This window comes from Myotis lucifugus, unplaced genomic scaffold (genome assembly GCF_000147115.1).
Source record: "Myotis lucifugus unplaced genomic scaffold, Myoluc2.0 scaffold_3, whole genome shotgun sequence".
NCBI classification, from domain to species: Eukaryota; Metazoa; Chordata; class Mammalia; order Chiroptera; family Vespertilionidae; genus Myotis; species Myotis lucifugus.
The window spans coordinates 5,986,525-6,006,752 of record NW_005871051.1 but is presented as its reverse complement, the minus strand read 5'-3'; the positions used below and the strand labels follow the sequence as shown (position 1 = coordinate 6,006,752).

Genomic DNA, 20,228 nt, shown 5'->3' with positions numbered 1-20,228 from the left:
TCGTGGTCAAGTTCTTGTCTTAAACTGGGTGTGGATGATAACTGGGTGCACATTGGTTAATATACCCATACATACTTAATAAAATTCTGCTATATCTACTGACTATTTGCAAAAATAATATAAAAAGAACAAAATAGAGTAAATGATAAAAAAAAACCAACAACCTCAAAACACTAATACTTTTCCCCCCACACCTCAAGGGGTTACCCTGTATACTCCTAGAGTCTTCAACTTTGGAGACCATTATGATATGATATGATATAATATGTTTGTACGATACTTTTATATTATTGCTATAATATATATAGTTCATATATGTATAATTTATATATAATTACTAGAGGCCCAGTGCACAAAATTCGTGCAAGAGTAGGCCTTCCTTCCCTCGGCTGCCAGCACCGGCTTCCCTCTGGCACCTGGGACTCTGGCTTCCCTCGCAGCCTCAGCTTCATCTGGAAGGTCATCCCATCTAATTAGCATATTGTGCTTTTATTATTATAGATATGAATAATCATATGTAAGTATTACATTATTTATATATAATGGTATAGTATACTTTGTGATGTATTATTAACATATAATATTTTTATTTTAAAGGATGAGGCTTTTCTCCTAAAAAGGCAGTGCCTGGAGATGAGAGCAGAGTAGGGGTGTAAGTGCAGCTTAGTATTAATGGCGGCATGAGAACCATGGCGCTTGCTCACCCAGTGAGGTGTTGCCCAGGACGAGAGGCGCTTCTGGGTGCTTCACTTTCAGCTCCAGGAGATCTTTGAGGGTCCCAGGGGAGATCCATGTAACCCTTTCTCCATGAAAGGTCAGGGTTCTTTCTTCTGGGTTCTCTGCCAGTCTCTACATGCAAATGACAATGTGTGCGCACACCTGTCTTCCTGGGTTAGGCAAGATCCCGAGTGGAGGCATGTTCCTCTAGAGCAGTGGTTCTCAACCTTCTGGCCCTTTTAATACAGTTCCTCATGTTGTGACCCAAACATAAAATGATTTTCGTTGCTACTTCATAACTGTAATGTTGCTACTGTTATGAATTGTAATGTAAATATCTGATATGCAGGATGGTCTTAGGTGACCCCTGTGAAAGGGCTGTTCAACCACCAAAGGGGTCGCGACCCACAGGTTGAGAACTGCTGTGCTAGAGGATGAGGAAAGGGTGTGGGTGGCTGAAAGTGATTCTTAGGGTTAACGTACTGGAGGGGCCAGAAAGACCAAGTGAGAGGTTGAGCAAAGCTGTATGGCTTGGGACAGTCAACAGGAACACATACGATGACGTCACTTAAAAAATAGCCTCAGCTGAGGCTTTGGGGAGTGTGTCCAGGGCAACAGCAGGGCTTGGTGAGCTGAGCAGGGACAAGCATGTTGATCTGATCAAACATTCCCATCATTTGACAAATTTCACAGGAAGAAAAGGGTAGTTTGAGCAAGTGAGTTTATAACCAGTGACATTTAAACAAGCACATAGAACACCCGGTTCATCTTACCAAGAGTTCTGGGGGGAATATGAGCTCCTGAGTAGGGTCCAAGGGCTGGAACTCGTCTTTCGCAAATAACTCTGTGGAAATCTTTATAAAGGGCAGAAGAAGAGGGCTTGGTCAGCCCAGCTCGACGGGAAACAGCACCCCAATGATTTATATCAATCAGGCAAAATGAACTTAGAAATAACTTTCCTACCCTTCTTATACAGGGAAATGGTTCGAACCAATTTGTGTTAAGTAAGACTTTTATTGTAAGAGAGAGATATGGATTTGCCAGTAGTAGGATACTGAAGAAAAGGGTGTTCTATGAGATACCTCAAACAGTACCCTGTGGAACATCAACAGAGTCTATGAAAAATTATCAGAGGTTAAGTAGTTTGGGATTCAAACCACTATCCTCTCACCTGTCAAGTCAGGATTCAAAATGCTAAAAGCTCCGAGAAGTCCTGTAGCTTAAGAAAAAATGACTCTACACCTACATGCCCCTGTGTAAACACACACGCACACCCCACTCATTTTAACAATAATAGTTAAAATTGTTGGAGTGCTTTTTTCCCAAGTGCCTTACATGTTAGTCATTTATTTAATCCTCCCAACAACTGTGCAAAGAAGGTAAATTATCATCTCCATTTTAACGATTAGGAAACAAAACCTCAACGAAAAGTTACCCAAACTGCAATCTTGTCTAAATAAAAAATGTTTTAGCTTTGGAAACAGTTATTCCCAGAAACCATTCCTGAGGAGGTGAGGGGAATTGGGGAAGCATTGTGGGTGCAGGGCTAGAGGTCTGAGTAATACGGTAGAGCATGGAGCGAAGTTGGGGGCAGACAGCGCTGGGTTCATTCTCAGCTCTGCCATGACTCCCACCCTCCCTCTGGAAATGTTCTTCCTTTTAAAGGCTAAATGGAAATAATGCATATTTTGAAGGGTAATTGTGACACTTAGGTAAAATGGCCTGACATTTATCTCACACTGTCCATTTTTTTTTCTGTCTCTGAGGTCTTCTCAGGATCTAGAAAGAAAACATGCCATTGTTCCTTGTAAATGTTCTGAGTAGGACCCAGATCGAAGCATTACAGGCCAGCATCTGAAGGATCAGTTTTTGTGTTAGTTGGGTTTAGAAGTGCAGGCAGTACGTAGGAGCAATGATGTGGTGTATCTCTAAAACCTAGAAATAAGATTGCATCTGAGAATTAAAGTGTAAAACAAACAGAAGGAAGAATTAAAAGGTCCCCCTCACAGGTGCTGGGCCAAGACCTAACAGTTACTCAGTGGAAAATATTAACAGCTCCCAGAGAAGAGCGGGTCTGTGCAGACGTCTGGTCTACCCTGGTGGAAGAGGGGGTCTTCTATAATGTTACCCTGGTGATGATTCAACTGCTCTGCACCCCAGCTCACCAAGCAAGCCTCTCAAATTGTGGCTCCCTGTGTGTGCTTTCTGTAGGGAAGGGACATGGAGCTCAGTGGTCATAAGGTCTACTTCATATTTGTGTTTCTCTTTACAATGGAACCTCAGGGCCCACCATGTTCTTTTCAGTTGGGTAAAGTAAGTCAGGTGGTTTCCAGAGCCCAGGTTGAATTCTCAAGGCCACCAGATGGAGAATCAGACTTTCGAGTGTACTGATCCCCGCAAGGCACTAATTCTCTGTGAAATGCTCATGGGGTTGGGGGCGGGGTGCAGCCATTTTCCTTTGCAACACCCTTCTGTTCATTGCAAGCCTTCTTCAGACCAAAAATGCAGGGGACAGTGGGAGGCCAAGAATGGGAATCAGGTAGGTCCGCGGGTACTCAGTTTCCTCTGAGGCTGACTCTGTTCTCTTGGATTTCCTCATCTACGGTAGCCAACTCTAGCCTGTATTCCGGCTTCGCTAAATAATTCATTTAAAAACTTGGCAGTGAGACTTTTTGGAAACCAGTATCTCTGAGAGAGCAAACCAGGCACTGGGATGTCTCAGGCTGGCCTTCCAGCCCTGGGGCCATGACCTCACACGACTCAGGATGGGCTCCTTCCCCTTCCCAGAGGCTGCAGTGCCCTCCATACAAAAAAGGGGACACAGCAATAGAGGACCACTGCAAGCCAAAAACCAGGCACCGAGACCCACCTCCCCCCAGTGGGACTCATCATTGAGGTCATTGCTGGGGCGGGTCTGTCTTCTCTGGCCTGAGCGGGCGTTTGTTTAGTTTCAGGCTCCCTGAGAGCCAAGAGGATAGTCAGATCACAGACTTTGAATCACCCCCTAACCTGCCTCCCAAATGACAAGTGCTTTATCTGTGCAGGCACTTAGGACATTTGGAACAAAGCAGAGAATGAGCATCAGAACTAATGAGCATCAGAACTAATGAGCACAGTGTCAACACTGGGCCGGCGTGGAGCAGTGCTCTCAGGGAGAGAACAAATCAAACACAGGGACTCACGTCGCTGCTCCTGCCGAGTGAGGAAGGATCCTCTTCTCCCTGAGCCAAGCAGCATTCTCCTGCTCCCTTCTGCTGACAGCCATTCGACTCCTAAGAAGGTGAAATGCCTTGAGATGAGAAACTTTCTTTTATAGGTAAATGGGCGTGTGCCTTGAGAGGTTTGGCAATTTAAATGAGACAACATTGTTCGTCACCTTTGGTGATTTCTATTGGAAAAGGCATCATCACAAGATCTTTCTTCTTTCTACTTCATTTTTAAAGTAAAATGATACATATGGAATATATAAAACTTATATGTAAGATATACAAAGTATCTAATCTATATACATAAAAGGCTAAGCGACCGTCCAACCGTCTGACCATCCGACCAGTAGCTATGACATGCACTGACCATCAGGGGGCAGACGCTCAATGCAGGAGCTGTTGAGCTGTGGTGACTCGGCAGCTGCGGTTCTCGGGTGATGCACCCGGAACCAGAGAGGAGGGAGCCCCATTCTGGGGTGCATCACCTGAGAACCGCCCTCTTGCAATCCGGGACCCCTCAGGGGATGTGAGAGAGCCGGTTTTGGCCCCATCCCCATAGGCCAGGCGGAGGGACCCCACTGGTGCATGAATCTGTGCACCGGGCCTCTAGTTATAGTATAAAACAATAATATAGACTATAGAGAAGCATAAAAGAAGTAAACTCTTATTACCCTATTTCACTGGCAATATTTTTACATAATATATAATGGTACTATATTTTAATACAACATACTTTTTATTTTGTCTTTTTGTTAATCTTTTTGCCTATTGTTTTGTTTATTTACTTACCTATTTGTTCATTAGAGTAATTTTCCATGTCATTAAAATATAATTTTGCTGATTTCATAATAATCAATCTTCTGGATTTATACTTGTAAAATTTGCTATTGACATATACTTAGGTTTTGCCTACATTTTCTAATTATAAATAACATTATAATAAACATTTCTGTCTATTGCTTGTACAATTTTGTGTACATCTCTGAATTTTTTCTTAGATGAAATCCTAGTGCTAGAATTAGTTGGTAAGATGTCTTTCAGGGCAATAACTATCCATTCTCTCGCATATATAAGACTCAACAACATTGAATGCTATCATTTATATAAGGACCTTAAAAAAAGAAAAGAAAAACATGAAGAAAGATGGGTAAAGAAAACCGCTCTGGTAACCAGACATTTGGGATCTGCATGGGGCTCATTGGGAATAAATGGACAGTCAATGGATTTTAAAGCAGGTTTCCATTTGCCGGCTCTTTATTTCCCATTTTCCCCTAACTCACCTCTTGTATCCTCTTCCTTAGATAATTTTCCCTAAGTATTTAAGGAAATACTTCCAGATACCCTAGTTCTCTGTCTCTGCTCAACTGTCTCAGGCTGCCAGCTTCCTGATTCTGTTCACGATGCTCCCTCATTTACTCAGGCCTCTGACAGCTCCCAGGAGGGGCCATGGGTCAATGATGACAGAACAAGTCAGTCTTCCTGGACTATTAGCTAGGAACCTCAAGTAGCCCCACTAGGGCTCTGTTCCTTTCACCCCCTCTTTTTTAAAAACAAAACTTTTTTATATATTTATTTATTGATTTCAGAGAGGAAGGGAGAAGGAGAGAGAGATGGAAACATCAATGATGAGAGAGAACCATTGATTGGCTGCCTCCTGCACGCCCCCTACTGGGGGTCGAGCCTGCAACCCAGGCATGTGCCCTTGGCTGGAATCGAACCTGGGACCCCTCAGTCCGCAGGCTGATGCTTCATCCGCTGAGCCAAGTTGGCTAGGGCCCTTTCACCCCTTAGAATTTCTGGGGCCTGCTGGCTGCAAGGTGGGTCTCTGACTACACTTTTGCCTTCATCCCTATAGGGAGAGAGGTTTCCTTTAACCTGCTTTACTGTATTTGTGTTTCACACATGCTTTTCCATTTACACCAGCAGTTTGATGAGTTTACAAGCCATTGATTTTCTCAGCTTGTCATCTTTGGCTCTCCATGTGGCAAAAGTCTAGGACAGGTGTGCAAGGGGGACTGGACTGGCTCTGGGGACTGGGACATACTGCCAGGCCCACAACTACTGTTCGTGGAGCTGCAGCAGCAAGAGAACAAACAGAGGCCCCTGCACCTTTCTCTGCCCAGCCTGGCTTGGTTCTGCAGCGAGGGGCCTCAAACACCGTGTGAGGACCTAGCCTGACTGTCCACGCTCTGTCTATTCTCTCCAAAAACACCAGTCATTGGCCATCCTTCAGCCTAGATGCACACACTGGCTGCTATGATCTGCTCTAGGAAGATGGACTTGGGAAGAGGCTGTGTCAGGCCTGGGAATGGGGTCAAGACCAAACCTGGATCATGGTCTAGAAAAGAGGTGAAGGCTTCAGGTGAACAAGTCACCTTGGACCCAGGGCTTCCTGAGAGTGGCTGAAGGAGGACCAGTGAGGGGCCCTTCAAAGTGTGGGGTCCTCCTTGCTTGGGTCGAAGGGTGGTACTGCCCACATCAATCCTGCCCTCAGGAGAGGGCCATTGATGTGCCTGGCTGGTCTCCCCGCCAATCTCTATTCACAGTGGCAGCAATAACAGTAGCAACTATTTGTTGAGCTCTTTTAAGTGCCAAACAAGACTTTGCTACACGCTTGGCCATGATTTCTCACCTGATCTTCACAGCAGCCCAGGGAGGTATCCTCATTCTGTTGAGGAAGCTCCCTGTGCTTTTGTACCTGGGGTGAATTTTGGATTCTGCTCTGCATATTTGGTTTCTTTATTTGCTCACACTCTCAGCTGGTCTGGATTCTTGGACTAAAGCTGGCCTCCCTAAAGCCAACTCCATGCCCTTGCTTGTTGTCTCTTTGGGCTCGCTGCAGCCCTCCGACCTGTCCTGCTCTAATGCTTTGCTTAACTATCCTGGGAGATGTCTGGTTAGATCACCTGGCTTCCCTCTGTGGTGTGACATGGGACATCAAAGGAGGAGTAAGGTTTACCTTGTCCTCAACAAATAGCTAAAACTCCCTTGAGTCAGCTGGAGCTAACTCACTTTTCTCCCTTATAGTCTGTTTAGATGGTTTTAAAAAGTCAACTCCTAAATTCCTAGCCTTGACCAGCGTCACTGTCATTCTTACTCTGTAAGGTGTCCCCATGGTCATCTACTCACCATGCAGAAGGTCTTTCCACTCTCGAGAATTGGCCGGTACCCAGTGCAGCGGCACAGATTGCCTGATAAAATAAGGGGCGTGAGTATCAGTAGGCTTTATTTTCACTGGTTTCTTTGGAAAGCTAAAATAGATCCATTCTTCTCTCCGGGGTGAACTGCAGCTACTTTAGAAACAACCAAGGGGGTCCTCAAGTGGGGCTGGGGTGACATTGTGGATGGGGTGGAGCAGCTGGAGGCATACTTCCCACCTGGCTTTGGGGGTGGTGAGTATTCTCCATGTCAAACCTACCTCCCAGGGCTTCCATGAGCTGCTCCTCGGAGGGCTGCGGGTGGTTCCTGAGCAGTGTGTACATGGACATCACCATCCCAGGGGTACAGAATCCACACTGGGTGCCGTGGCTCTTGGCGATCCTCTCCTGCAATGACACATACATGGTCACAGGACCTGCCTTCCTGATGCCACCACCTCTCACCAGGCTCCACATCCTGCATCTCCCTTGAGGGGAAGAGCTCATTCCCTAAGCAGTGCACTCCTCCCCTCCATCAGAGGTGGCCAGTGTCCCCTCTCCTACTCTACTCCAGGAAGAAGCGACTCAGAAGCCATTTGCTATCCCTACAATCATTTCTCAAGCTCAAATGCCCAGATCTTTCTCATTGGGAATTAGCAGCATGCAGCCTTCCTTGCCAGAGTGAGAAGAATTTTCCCAGGCAGCACAGTCAATTCAGCATTAAAAAGATCAAGAAGTGAGAATGTTAACATATGCTCTTACCTGCACAGGGTGAAGCTTGGTTTTGATGCTTCCCACACCTTCCACAGTGGTGACAGCAGCTCCATAGAGAGAGCAGATGGGCACCAGGCATGCGATGATGGAGAAGTGTCTTTGAATGAGAAATACAAGGAAAATCAAGGGGAATAACATGGTCCTGCCTCCTGGGGAACCCTGGGACCAATAAGGACAACAGGAACCCCTTCCCCTCCACCCGCAACCAGAGGCCTATCATTCAGCCTGGGAGATGGGGGACTGGACAGGGGACAGGTGGAAGAATTAGAGCCCCCTCTGCTGACTCGGTGCTATCTTCAAGAAGAGGGGATCCTCCAGGGAAAGATGGGCATTCTGAACTTCAGAAAACTTCCCAAGCCCAGAACAGACTATCTGGGTCTGGCCTCAATGGGAATGGACTTGTGTCACGAGGAGTGGTATTGGACCTCAATAGGTATTCCTTAGGACATTGACCCCATAACAGGCAAGAGGCACACCTGTGCCTTTTACCCATTTCATGAATTTATTTTGCTTGTTAATTTTAACTTTCCTGTATAAGGTCGCTCAACAATGTTGGATGGTTTTGTTCTGAAGGCATTTTTTAGGCCAGTAGATTTGGGAACAGCCAAAGTTCTGGAATCTAGTCCTTAATTTAAGGATGGAATTATGGCCCAGGTCCCTGCTCTGCAGGGTTGGTCCAGCCCAACACTAGGAATGGCATTAGTGTCAGCCAAAACGGGTGGGTTCAAGTCCTATGACGTACTAGTTGCATGACCTTAAACAAGTCACTACATATTGTTGAGCCTTAGTTTCCTCATCTGTGAGATGAGTGGTTGTCCTAAACTGGGGTTTCTTAACTTGGGATGCACACATGGGCCATGGGAAATCCATGATCTCCCTGAAAGTGTGTGCAAAATGTAATTAATGAATGCATTTTCTGAGAAGACAGTTCACAGCTGTTATCAGATTTTTGGAAGGGCCTGAGCTCCAGAGACAGTGAAATCTCGAGGCTGGGAGGTCCGTGGAGATCTTCCTTAGCTGCAAGATGAGACTAGAAGCCTGGCAAAGAAACAAAACCCTCCCCTAGCTCTGGGTTTCTGGGCAGGATACCTTATCTTCTTGGACACAGGGTCACACTTAGACACCATCACGGTACAGGCGCCGCAGCTCCCTCTGCCGCAGGCGTACTTGGTTCCTGTGAGACCTACTGGAGGGAGGTGGTCAAGGAAAAGATGCCCAGGTGGACCTGTGGCCGCCATGATAGCTGCCTCCCTAGGGTGTCGCCAGCAAGGAAAGACAGGGATGCACGTCTGAGAAGTCACTCGCCTCCTGGTCTCAGTAAGGACCACTCTGTACCGTGTCAGCTGTGGGACACATTCTATTAACCGCTCCCTGCCTGCTTTCTCATTTGCAAAGAGGGGAAGTGATACCCACGTTATCTTCACCTGCTCACCATAAGCAGCTTGGAGGAGAGTGGATATAAAAGTAAAAGCCCTTTGAAAAAGTCTGTTTCATTATAAGTACTCTTCTGGGTTTTAATCACGTCACTGGGAGAGAACTTATTGTTAGCAGTTCAATGTATCGCTAGTTTTGCCCAGTAGTTTGTATTGCATTTGAATGCCAGTGACCAAGCCTTTGGAGAAGACCCCTGCCCTTATTTTCATAAACTACCTTGAGTGTCCTGCTCCTGCTTGGTCCAGGTTCAAGTCCAGGTCTAGACTCAGCCTCTGCTCCCTCTCTTTCGTCAGCCTTCTCCCTAATTGTGGCCCATTTCCACAAAATTTAGGGGATTGGATATACTTAACTACTGGCTAAGAAGAGTTTAGAGTCACTGACTTTTATTTTTTTAAAGCCATAGGGCTTATTCATTTAAACTATCATAACCTTAAATGCTTTTAAGGGAGGTTGTGTGAACCAGTGGAGTGGGTCAGGTGTACCTGGAGAGCTCATGTCCCACTTTTCATAGGGGCCTGGGACAGTCCCCACTCACCTGTAAGCCAGACTGTAGCCACACAGGAATGACTAGCTTCCCATTTTTCATGAGAAGCTAGAAATCCTGTTTTTTAAAACCATGGGATTTCCTAATTTTCAAACATTGACAACTAATTAAATCCATGTGAGCTTTTAACCAACACTAGTTTAGGGGCTGATTCCCTCAATTTGCAATTTCTGTCTTTTTTTTTTTTTGGCTTCCCTGAGTGACCCGTCAGACTTATCCGTTAAAATATGTTTGCCATGATGATGGCCTAAATTTCAGAATATAAAATGGTGTGGGAAAATCGGCTATAAGGAAACAGATGTAGATCTTTTTCTATGACACATGTTCTTCCTGCATCTGGAAAACTTGGTTTCTTTCCAGGGCAGGGTGCCTGAAACACAAGCCTCTATTACATAACCGCCCTCCCAGGACCGGAAGGCCCTTAAGGGAGTAATTGGTGCTGAAGTAAAGAGCTTAGCTTCTATTTCACTGCTGTGAGATCAAGACATGAGAAATTCTGGGGAAACTTCATCCTCTGTAAATAGCCCAGTTAACTTAATATCCTTAAAACCATTGCCAAAGCAAAGAGAGAGCAAGGGCCAAGGGGCTGACTGTTTGGGGAAGGAGAGTTTGATTAGTTCTCATAGTCACAGCAGGTCTGACTTTTAAGGTAAACACAGACATGGCCAAGACTTTGGTCAAAAGGGTCCAGTTCTTTCGTAAGAAGGTCAGCAGAGTGACTTCTGGGTCCGCATTTCTCTCTATCACCTGTGGTGAAACCAGAAAAGAGATTATTATGGGGACTGAATCAATGACCTAGTGGTCGGCAAACTCATTAGTCAACAGAGCCAAATATCAACAGTACAACGATTGAAATTTCTTTTGAGAGCCAAATTTTTTAAACTTAAACTATATAGGTAGGTACATTGTTATTAACTTAATTAGGGTGCTCCTAAGGCTTAGGAAGAGCCACACTCAAGGGGCCAAAGAGCCGCATGTGGCTTGCGAGCCGCAGTTTGCCGACCACGGATAGTGGAACGTCTGTCGTGGCCAGCTGGATTCAGCGATTGGGGTAAAATACTAGGCCTGGTTTCATTTGCCCCTGCTTTTTAGTGATCTGGCGGCAAACGACCTTCACGTATATTTACAGAGCAGGAGACTCACCAAGCAAGTGTGGTGACTATGCTCTGTGAGGTGATGACAGCTGGAACCGCTGCTGTGCAAGGGGCCCTGGGGCGGTGTTCTCCCTGTTCGATCCACTATCTGTTTTTGTGGAATTTTCCAACCAAGTCTTTTCTACTCTTGAAATATTTTAACCTGGGAGAGACTTGGATGCTGTGTATGTGCGTGCATGTATGTTTATGTATGCATGCATGTGTGTGTATGTGTGTGTGTGTTTAATGAAGGATCCAGGAGGGAAGAAGGCTGGGTAGGAAGAGTTTCTATTCCGGTACCTCTGAGACACTTCTAGTGGGGAGTCCATGTAGTAACATCAGGGATCTTAAGAGTTGGTGGCAGGAAGGGGAGGCAGAGAGGGCTGCTGTCATCAGGAGAGGCCCTAGTGCATGCCAGTGTGGTGAGTGGTGATGGTGGAGTCTTGTTGCCCCAGCTCAGGACCCCAGGTGGCTTTGGTGGAACCCTAGCATCTCTCCCTCCCTCACCTTAAAAAGTAGGGGATTCATCCCTAAAAGCCATGGAGGAATTTTGTTTGGTGCTTCTCTCTCATTTGCTTATTTGAGGATATTTCCTTTGACTGTCCTGCAAACACCTCCAGCCATTCTCTTGCATCAGAGGAAAGACAGATTCAGCTAATCATGTTAGGATCTTCCATTCTCCCTGGAAGAAAAACATGACCTAGTGTAGACCTCCAGGAATAAAAATAGTACAGGAAGATGCTTCCAAGTGGAGATATTAAAATTCACCTGCTTTCTTGCCCTAGCTGGTTTGGCTCAGTGGACAGAGAGGAGGCCTGCGGACTGACGGGCCAAGGGCACATACCTGGGTTGCGGGCCCAATTCCCAGTGGGGAGCATGCAGGAGGTGGCCGATCAATGATTCTCTCTCATCATTGATGTTTTTCTCTCTCCCTCCCTCTCTGAAATATATATAACTAAATTCACCTGCTTTCTGGAGCTCTAGCGGGCTCCTGGTCAACAAAAAAAGAAGCCTTCCTCTGCACTTTCTTCCCACCCCAGGTCCTTCAAAAACATCTACTGAGAACGCGGTTGGATAATGTTTTTATTATCCAGCTGACTCCAATCCCCACCACACACATCTGTATTTTCTCCAACTCTCAACTTACTCCCTGTTCTAGTTGCAGCCACTTCGTTTGGGGCTCATGACTCACAGAGGATGTGGAACAGAAAACAGAGGAAGGAGCCTCTGAAGTCTAGGGCAGTGGAACAAGCGAGTAAGGACTCAGCTCATAAGAGATAGTTTTGGAAGAATGTCTGGTGGTTGCTGGCTGGGGAGATTGGACACAGGATGGAGAGTTAGAAGGGAAATGATGAGAACGCAGAGGTTCTATGTTCTATCTCCTTTCTTTTTTTAAAATATATTTTATTGATTTTTTACAGAGAGGAAGGGAGAGAGATGGAGAGTTAGAAACATCGATGAGAGAGAAACATCGATCAGCTGCCTCCTGCACATCTCCCACTGGGGATGTGCCCGCAACCCAGGTACATGCCCTTGACCGGAATCGAACCCGGGACCTTTCAGTCCGCAGGCTGATGCTCTATCCACTGAGCCAAACCGGATTCGGCAACTATCTCCTTTCTTGATCCAAGCCCTGAGGTGGGCAGTGGGTGAACATGGCCAAATCCCAATTAGGTTTATGGGACTAGAGAGCTGAGAGGTCCTAAAGGACAGGTGGTGAGACCCAAGAGAAGCCACCTGCCTCGGGTGGTGGCTTAATGGTCCCATTAAGGATCAGAGAGGGACTCAGGAGAGGAGGGGGCCTGGCAGAGGGCACTGAGGGTTGACTGTGTGGATGGATGGTGAGGACTGGAGGGAGGGATGCCAGGGAGACTGACAAAGGGAGACCCTCTCTCCTTGTCATATAGGTTCCTCCTGGAACTTACTGTGCTAAAGATTTTGAGGGGGAAAAGGTATAGTGAGCTAAGCATGCACATGATATAGGGTAGCATGCAACATTGGAACAAACATATGCTGTCACAGGAATTTATTTTCTGGGGTGCTGGTGGGGGGGGCACATGTGGCTCCAGACTACTCCTGCCCCCGACCCTTGTCCTTCACTCTTGGGCCTTAGGAAAAGGTTGAGGGGATTCCTAATCAGTGAAAGAAGCACCGCTCTTTTAATCTTGACAACCGCCACAGGAAGTGGGTTCTGAGAAGGGTACTCTGAGGCCCAGGGAGGAGAAGTAACTTGCATAAGTTTATACAGTAAATGGCAGAGCTGGATTGGACCCAAGACTGATACCGCGGTACATGCAATTAACCCCAATGCTTTACTTTCGCCCACATCCTGGAGGCAGAGCCATCACTAAATGGGGAACAGGCCAAATTAGTATGGGTTCCAGTCCCTGGCTTCTTCTCCCTTTCTGGAGGAGTCTCAACCCAAATGGACCACAAAGGCTCCCCTCCAGCTAGTAGTTTCCTGTGGTCTCAAGCACTGGTCGTAACACCCAACACTTACCTTCCTCCCATTCACAAAGAAAACCAACTCATCGGATTGCGGCAGGCCAAGCATCACACCTGTAAACAGGTTTCACCTTACAATTCTAGGTGGGTATGCTCTTTGGCACCAGCCACGGGACTGAGCACAAAGGATTCAAGTCCAAGCACTGAAATCCTTCCTTGTGTGGAAGTTGGCAGTTGGAGTCCAGAGAACAGACTCCTTGGACTCGAGGCCTTTTAAGTCTAGAGCACCTGTGTGGTCCCGCCTCTTACCTTGTGCCTCACTCTGCCTCCCACCAATCCTGGCTTCAAAGCTTGCTCTGTGCATGGCCCACACCCCTTCTTGCTTACTCTGAGGTTGGAGGGCCTCAGTGTGAAAACCATACACAACTATTTAAGCTTAAACCCACTTTGTACACTGCCTCAGCCCCTGGATGGGTTCCTTCTTCTCAAAGAGAGAGAAGTGGACCTCCCACTTTTCCCAACTCTGATCTCATTCTAATCGCAGAAATGTCTCCTTGTAGGAAGTCATATGGACAATTCCAGTCTGTGCCCTAAAGTGGAGTGTGGGGTGCTGCATTCACCCAGCCCCTCTTTACCCTTCCTACTTCCTCCCCAGCCACAGGATTGGTCCACTGGAAAATAGTGATGTAGAAAAGGCAACCACTTTACAGATAAGTAAGCAGAGGCTCTTTAATTATGTTCAATTTGTAACAATGAAATTGGGGGTCACCACAACATGAGGAACTGTATTAAAGGGTCGCGACATTAATACCTGTGAGCGTATAGATTCCTTTCTTGATCAACAGAACAATGTCATTTTGATTTTTCTGAGTATCTCCAGTTAGATGTCTGGAGCTAAAATCAAGCAATTCTTATTCTTTCAACGGAAGCCATGCCCAGGACTTGGCCTCACATGTGGGTGATGCAGGTAGCTGCTCAAGTGGTCTAGTTTCAGGAGAGGAGGCAAGACCTCTCTGTCCCCCAGCCCACTTCCTTCATGAGTGTGTGGAGCCCTGGCATGCCATGGTTAGAGTCAACCCTTTGTCTTAAGGCGAACTCACTGTGACAGTGCCTCAGGCCAGAGACAACAAATACCTGGCATCCTCTTGACCTGGCTAAGGAAGATCCTCCTTCCCACTTGGTCAAGATGTGGCTTCAGAATCCTTCTCATCGCAGAGCTAGTCCAGAAACATCCCTAACCAAATGCACTTGGAAGCTGCCAACTTTCTTTATCATTCAATGTCTAGGTCCAAGTCCTTCCCAACTTCGTGTACCTGTGGAGATGAGTGTTTACGCACATGTGCACGTGTTTGTGTGTGCGTGTGTGGGTGTTTCATATGTGTTATACAGTTGCTGAATAAATCCACAACAGGGTTATGGGAGAAGTTGGAGGTGACAATGTGAATAAGGTAGGGCCGCAGGTCAGATTTTTTGATCATGCTACTTCTGCTACAAATAGCTCAGTACCTCTCTGAGGCCTAGAACATGAGGACCAAATTCCTAGGCCCAGTGTGCAAAGCCCTCCAAGACCTGTCCCTATTGCTGGCCTCAGGCTCTTTTGCTCTTCAAAAACTACTACTCTTCTCATCATTCTTCTGCCTCAACCATTCTTCTACTTGAAACCTTCACTGGCCTCCCAACACACCTAACAAAACCCCTTAAGCTCTCTATGGAGGCCCCTCGGGACTGGCCCCACTCCCTTCTCTGAGCACATCTTCAACCGCTGTCTCTCTTATTCATAATCTCGGCCACACTGGCCCTTTCCCTGCTTCCTGAATGTGCTCATATCTCCTGTCCCAAGGCCTTGGTGCAAGTTATATTTTCTGCCTTGACTTCTGTTTTCTCAGACTTTGGCGTGGCTGGTGCCTTCTTGTTATTTGGGTCTGAGCCCTCCCTTGATCTTCCAGTCTGAAGTCTCACTCCGTCCTGCTCTCTTCTACCACCCACTTCATTTTCTCCAGAGCTCTCATCACTACCTGACCTGGAGTTTTATCCACCTCATTTGCCTTCTCTGCTAGAATGTAAGCGCCACAAGGGCAGGGACGTCACTGTATCCCTGGGCCTAGAATGGTGCCGACCACAGAGCAAATGCCCAATAAGTATTGGTTGAGTGTCTGAGAGGCTCTTCCGTCTGCAAAGATAACAGCCTGTTCCTGTCCTGCTGTGGTTGCCCTCCCGCCCTCCTCCCTCCCTTTTAACCTACCACCAAAAGCAGCAGCAAACCTCCCTTCTACCCTTTTGTCAATTCCAAAAACTCTTGCAGATCCAAACAATCACTTCTTTATTCTTCATTTAATACACCAGGAACCAGGAAACCAGTCTCTTATCTGCCACTAATAGTTGGTTATCTTTTCAATGTCTGTGTCTCATTTCCCCAATTGAGTAATATGCTTCTGGAGGTTAGAAGAGCTACTTGTATCCCCCACAATGGCCGGCATGAATGACAGCTTGCTCTTTGCAGGAGTTAATAAATGCTTGGCTGATTATCTAAAAATACTTTAAATGAAGAAGGCATCGTTCATTCACTCATTCATTTACCCAGTAGATACTGAGCATCCAGCTTGTGCAGTATGCTAAGTGGTAGAGGCACAGTGAAAAACAAGATCAACAAGTGTTCTTCCTCCAAGGAGTTAATGGTTAATAAGAGAGAGAAAATTAACCTGGGATAGAATATTTACCATTGTGAGAGCATAGACCAGGGAGAGGAGCTTTGTTTTGGGGAAAGGGATCAGGGAAGGCCTGAGGAAGGGACCCCTAGGCCTGAAAGATGAGTAGGAGTTGATTCTGGGGGAATTGGGAATGGAGGCGGGGCAGGCTGGGGAAGGAGGGAGTGGAGGCAAAGGCCCTTCCTATGGCTGCTTGCACTTTGGGGAGAAGTGACCCAGGCATTGTTTTTAAGGGTCCACAATCTTTCACCATCTCACTCTGCCCCTTACAAGAGGGAAGCAGTGAACGTAGAGAGCACACGCTTCCCACTTACAGGAGCAGGGATGCTGCCAACAAAACCACAGTTCATGGTGTGTCCCAGTATTTATAGGGAGGAATCCTCCAGCGCCAACAGAAAATGCGAGCGGGTAATGTAGAATCAATTGTGGGATTAGAGTTATCAAGTATGAAAGTGCTTCGGATTAAGGGAACCAGATCTGCTACTTTCTGGGAGACTGAAAACTGACCTTGAATGATTTATCAAGAGTGTTTTCAAACTTGTTTCAACCAGGGGAACTTGTTTGCATGAAACCAAATGCGGTGTGAACAAATTCAACAGCAAGGCTAGTTGAGCCAGCTGGGGTGAGGCTGAAGTCCTGTGGCTTTCTCTCCTTCAGAAACCCCAGGGCTCTGGGAACTCGGTCTAAAAATCACCCAGTGCAGAGTGACCCAAGGGCTGACCGCAGCGCGAAGACAGGCTGCTGTCTCCGCCAAGGGTTCCCCTCTGATCTTATGTCAGAAAAACAACCACTGATTTTTTTTTTCTTTCATGAAAAGGTAAGACCGAATTTCTTCACCTTTAAATGGATTGTTCTGGTGGGTGAGAGAAACTCCCACCTTCTGACTCAGGCGTTTGTATATTTGTTGTAAGAAAGGTCTCATGAATTGGTTACATCAAAGAACCCTTTTACCCATGACGGTATTAATATTGGAAAGGACATTGCCCTCCCCCCCAACCAAAAAAAACCTATTTCTGGAAAAAAACACGATAACAAATCCTGCTTGCTGATGCCAATGGAAAAGTACTGGCCACACTCCGGTGTCCCTGGTGTGTTGCCCTCTGCGGTGAGCTCTTCAAAAGCAGAAGATGGAGCACAGGTGACCAGGAGTGGGACACTTTTTAGGACCCTTGATGGGTCATTAAATGCCCATGGTCCAGCCTCCATTCTCAACCTTATCGACTACGAGGCCTCTTCCTTCCCCTCCCAGCTCCAACCTTTCAGTCTCTGCTGAGCCAGGTGGCAGGTGGGCTTATGGGAAGCTGGGAACCAGTGAGGCCTCAGGCTGTGTGTGTGGGGTCCTCTCCAGTGCCTGGAATCTGGAGGAGAGGTTGGTCCTTCGGGGTGTGACTGGGGATGGAGAAAGTTTGACATTGGTGTGCATAGTCAGGAGTGCCACATGAGTCACCTAACTCCTTCCTGCCCTGAGTCTGGGAGAGTATGAGGACCAGGCCTGGAGGGTAGACCATTTGGCCAAAGGGGAGTATTTTCAAGTCTTCAGAAGTGGAACATCCCTGGGGCCTGCCATCCCTTTCCTCTCTCCCATTTCTCCTTGGGAATGGAATTCCTGTTTCTCCTTGGGAATGGGACTGTGTATCTTATGCCTGTCCCACCATACATTTAGGAAGCACATAACATGTTTGATATCACAGGTTCACAGTTGGAGAGCAATTTGCCTGCATAAGAGAATATGAATTTGTGGGGTGGGGTGGGTAGGCATGGAATGCTGCGGACCGAATGTTTGTGTCCTCCCCAAATTCATATGTTACCTCCTAATCCCCAAGGTGATGGTATTAGGAGGTGGGGCCTTTGGGAGGCGACTAGATAATGAGGACAAAGCCCTCATCTATGGGATTAGCACCCGTGTCCCTTCTTCCAAATTAGGACAGTGAGAAGATAGCAGTCTGCGAACCAGGAAGCAGGAGCTCACCAGACACCAAATCTGCTGGCACCTTGATCTTGGACTTCCTGGTCTTTAGAACCGTGAGAAACAAATATTTGTTTTTTTATAAATCACCCAGTCTATGGTATTCTGTTAGGACAAGACATGGACTAAGATAGGACCCCCATGATGCTGTATATCTTCAGGATAATGCAAATGAAAAGAAGAATTTTGATTCTTTATTATACCTTTTAGTGAAAATTTGCATCCTAAAACATGATCATGCAGTGACCAAAACTATAGAGAGTAATTAAAAAATGCTAAAATTACCCTGGCTGGGTGGCTAAGCTGGCTGAAGCGTTGTCCCATACATCTAAAAGGTTGTGGGTTTAATTCCCAATTGGGGCATGTATGGAGGAAACTGTTCAATATTTCTTTCTCACATCAATATTTCTCTCTCTCTCTCCCTTCCACCTCTTTCTAAAAATCAACAAAACATATCCTCGGGTGAGGATTAAAAAATAAAAAAGCTAAAAGTATCATTGACATTTGGGAAATACCATATATATTGCTCTGGTTGGAGAATTTTAAGGGCAATCGTCAACTCTTTCATTTTATAAAGAAAAGATAACATTAAGACACACGAATGGACCAAGGTGTAAATGTCGAAGGGTCATCTCTGGGGATCTGAAAAAGATAAAATAAAGGTAGATGGTTATTAATACAATGTTGTTATACTGAACAAACAAAACAGAAACGGAGAACAAACTGATGCCTGTCAAGTGGAAGGAGGCTTGGGGGCTGGGTGAAAAAGGTGAAGGGATTAAGAAGTATAAATTGACAATTACAAAATAGTCATGGGGATGTAAAGTACAAGATAGGGAGTATAGTCAATAATATTATAATAACTGATGTATGGCATCAGTTGGGTATGAGAGGTATGGGGGGATCACTTCATAAGTTATTTAAATGTCTCACCACTAAACAGTACACCTGAAACTAATATAATATTGAATGTCAACTGTAATTGAAAAGTTAAAGACAAAACAAAAAACGTATTAAATGGGTCAAGAAGAAAATCTGTTTAATCTCTGCAGTAAAATAAAAGCTGAAATTCAGAGCCACAAAAATAAAAAAGAGGTCAGAATTCTGCTGGCGTGTCCACCTAGCCTTTGTCTCTGTCCCCCTATCATGGAACAGTCATGACTCCTGGGGAGCAGCCAGCATCCATAACCAGGAGACCGAAAGCCACCCTCTCAGGACCTGGAGCGGGTAGGGAAGCAGGACCATGGAAGCAGCCTGGGTCCTGATGGCATCACTGGACTGCCCTGGGCTCCAAAACTTCCTTTTGTTTCAGAAAAAGAAATCTCTGTTCTGTTTAAAAAAATGCTGTTATATGAAAAATGTTGAAATTCAAAAGAAATATTGTTTATTTTTTTTAAAAAAGAACAAGTCAGTGTCCATTTTATTCTTACCAAAATTTTATAATTTTCACATTTCTTTCTAACCTTGAGTCATAAATCTCCTCATTCTCATAATGTTTGGGGATAAAATGCATCTTAAACCCAGAAGCCCGTAATGTCAAAGGCCTAAACCGCAGTCTAATTTTATACCAGACTCATGTAGGGCTGCAGTGAGCAGTTGAATATAGAAACAGTCGCTGATAGTTCTAGATGTATTTTCAGCAGCTGAAAAATGAAACTGTGTTCTTTTAACATGTGCCCAGTGACTTGATATTTTCATTTAAATTCTTTTTATTAGTTTGCTTGAAAGATACTTTCCAAATAATTGACCAGATCAGATATCTATTGAATCTAATTTGGTTATTGAGGTAATTCAAATACCACATCAACTGCATTTTGACCAAATGTTTAAAGAAATAACCTACCATGCCCATTTGCTATTTTTAAAAAATTTTTTGTTGAAAGTATTGCAGATGTCTCCCTCTCCCCTTTTTTTGAAATCAAGGAAGAAATATAAAGGCTCCTGGAAACAAACAGAAATATATACCACTTGCTATCAGCACTGACTCAGTTGAGTGTGCTTTTCTTTGGGGCTGGAAACAGTGAAACACCATTTTGGGAGGATTACTCACTTTGCAGGCAGCTGCTTTGGAGCAATAGGAAGTAGCAAGTGGAGGAAAAAAGAGAATTTCCATTGGAAAAGACGAACCTGCCCTAGAATTCTGTCACAGAGACCACGTTCATCCCGA

General features: G+C 45.7%; 2 protein-coding genes across 2 annotated transcripts in view; both read right to left on the bottom strand.

Moving 5' to 3' along the window:
• LOC102432361 (aldehyde oxidase 2) overlaps positions 1–13,754 on the bottom strand; it is a 61,145-nt gene extending 47,391 nt beyond the window's left edge. Inside the window, exons 1-10 of the mRNA XM_023763139.1 lie at positions 13,700–13,754; positions 13,446–13,504; positions 10,502–10,559; positions 8,924–9,020; positions 7,823–7,931; positions 7,342–7,468; positions 7,053–7,114; positions 3,900–3,989; positions 1,491–1,571; positions 705–849 (exon numbers count right to left, since the gene is read on the bottom strand). Coding sequence (XP_023618907.1) covers positions 705–849; positions 1,491–1,571; positions 3,900–3,989; positions 7,053–7,114; positions 7,342–7,468; positions 7,823–7,931; positions 8,924–9,020; positions 10,502–10,559; positions 13,446–13,504; positions 13,700–13,754 — 883 coding nt within the window. The remainder of the gene's footprint in view (positions 1–704; positions 850–1,490; positions 1,572–3,899; positions 3,990–7,052; positions 7,115–7,341; positions 7,469–7,822; positions 7,932–8,923; positions 9,021–10,501; positions 10,560–13,445; positions 13,505–13,699) is intronic.
• Positions 13,755–18,476: 4,722 nt separating this feature from the next.
• LOC102432042 (aldehyde oxidase 4-like) overlaps positions 18,477–20,228 on the bottom strand; it is a 50,143-nt gene continuing 48,391 nt past the window's right edge. Inside the window, 1 exon segment of the mRNA XM_023763137.1 lies at positions 18,477–18,703. Within this exon segment, the coding sequence (XP_023618905.1) occupies positions 18,650–18,703 (54 nt within the window). The 3' untranslated portion in view covers positions 18,477–18,649.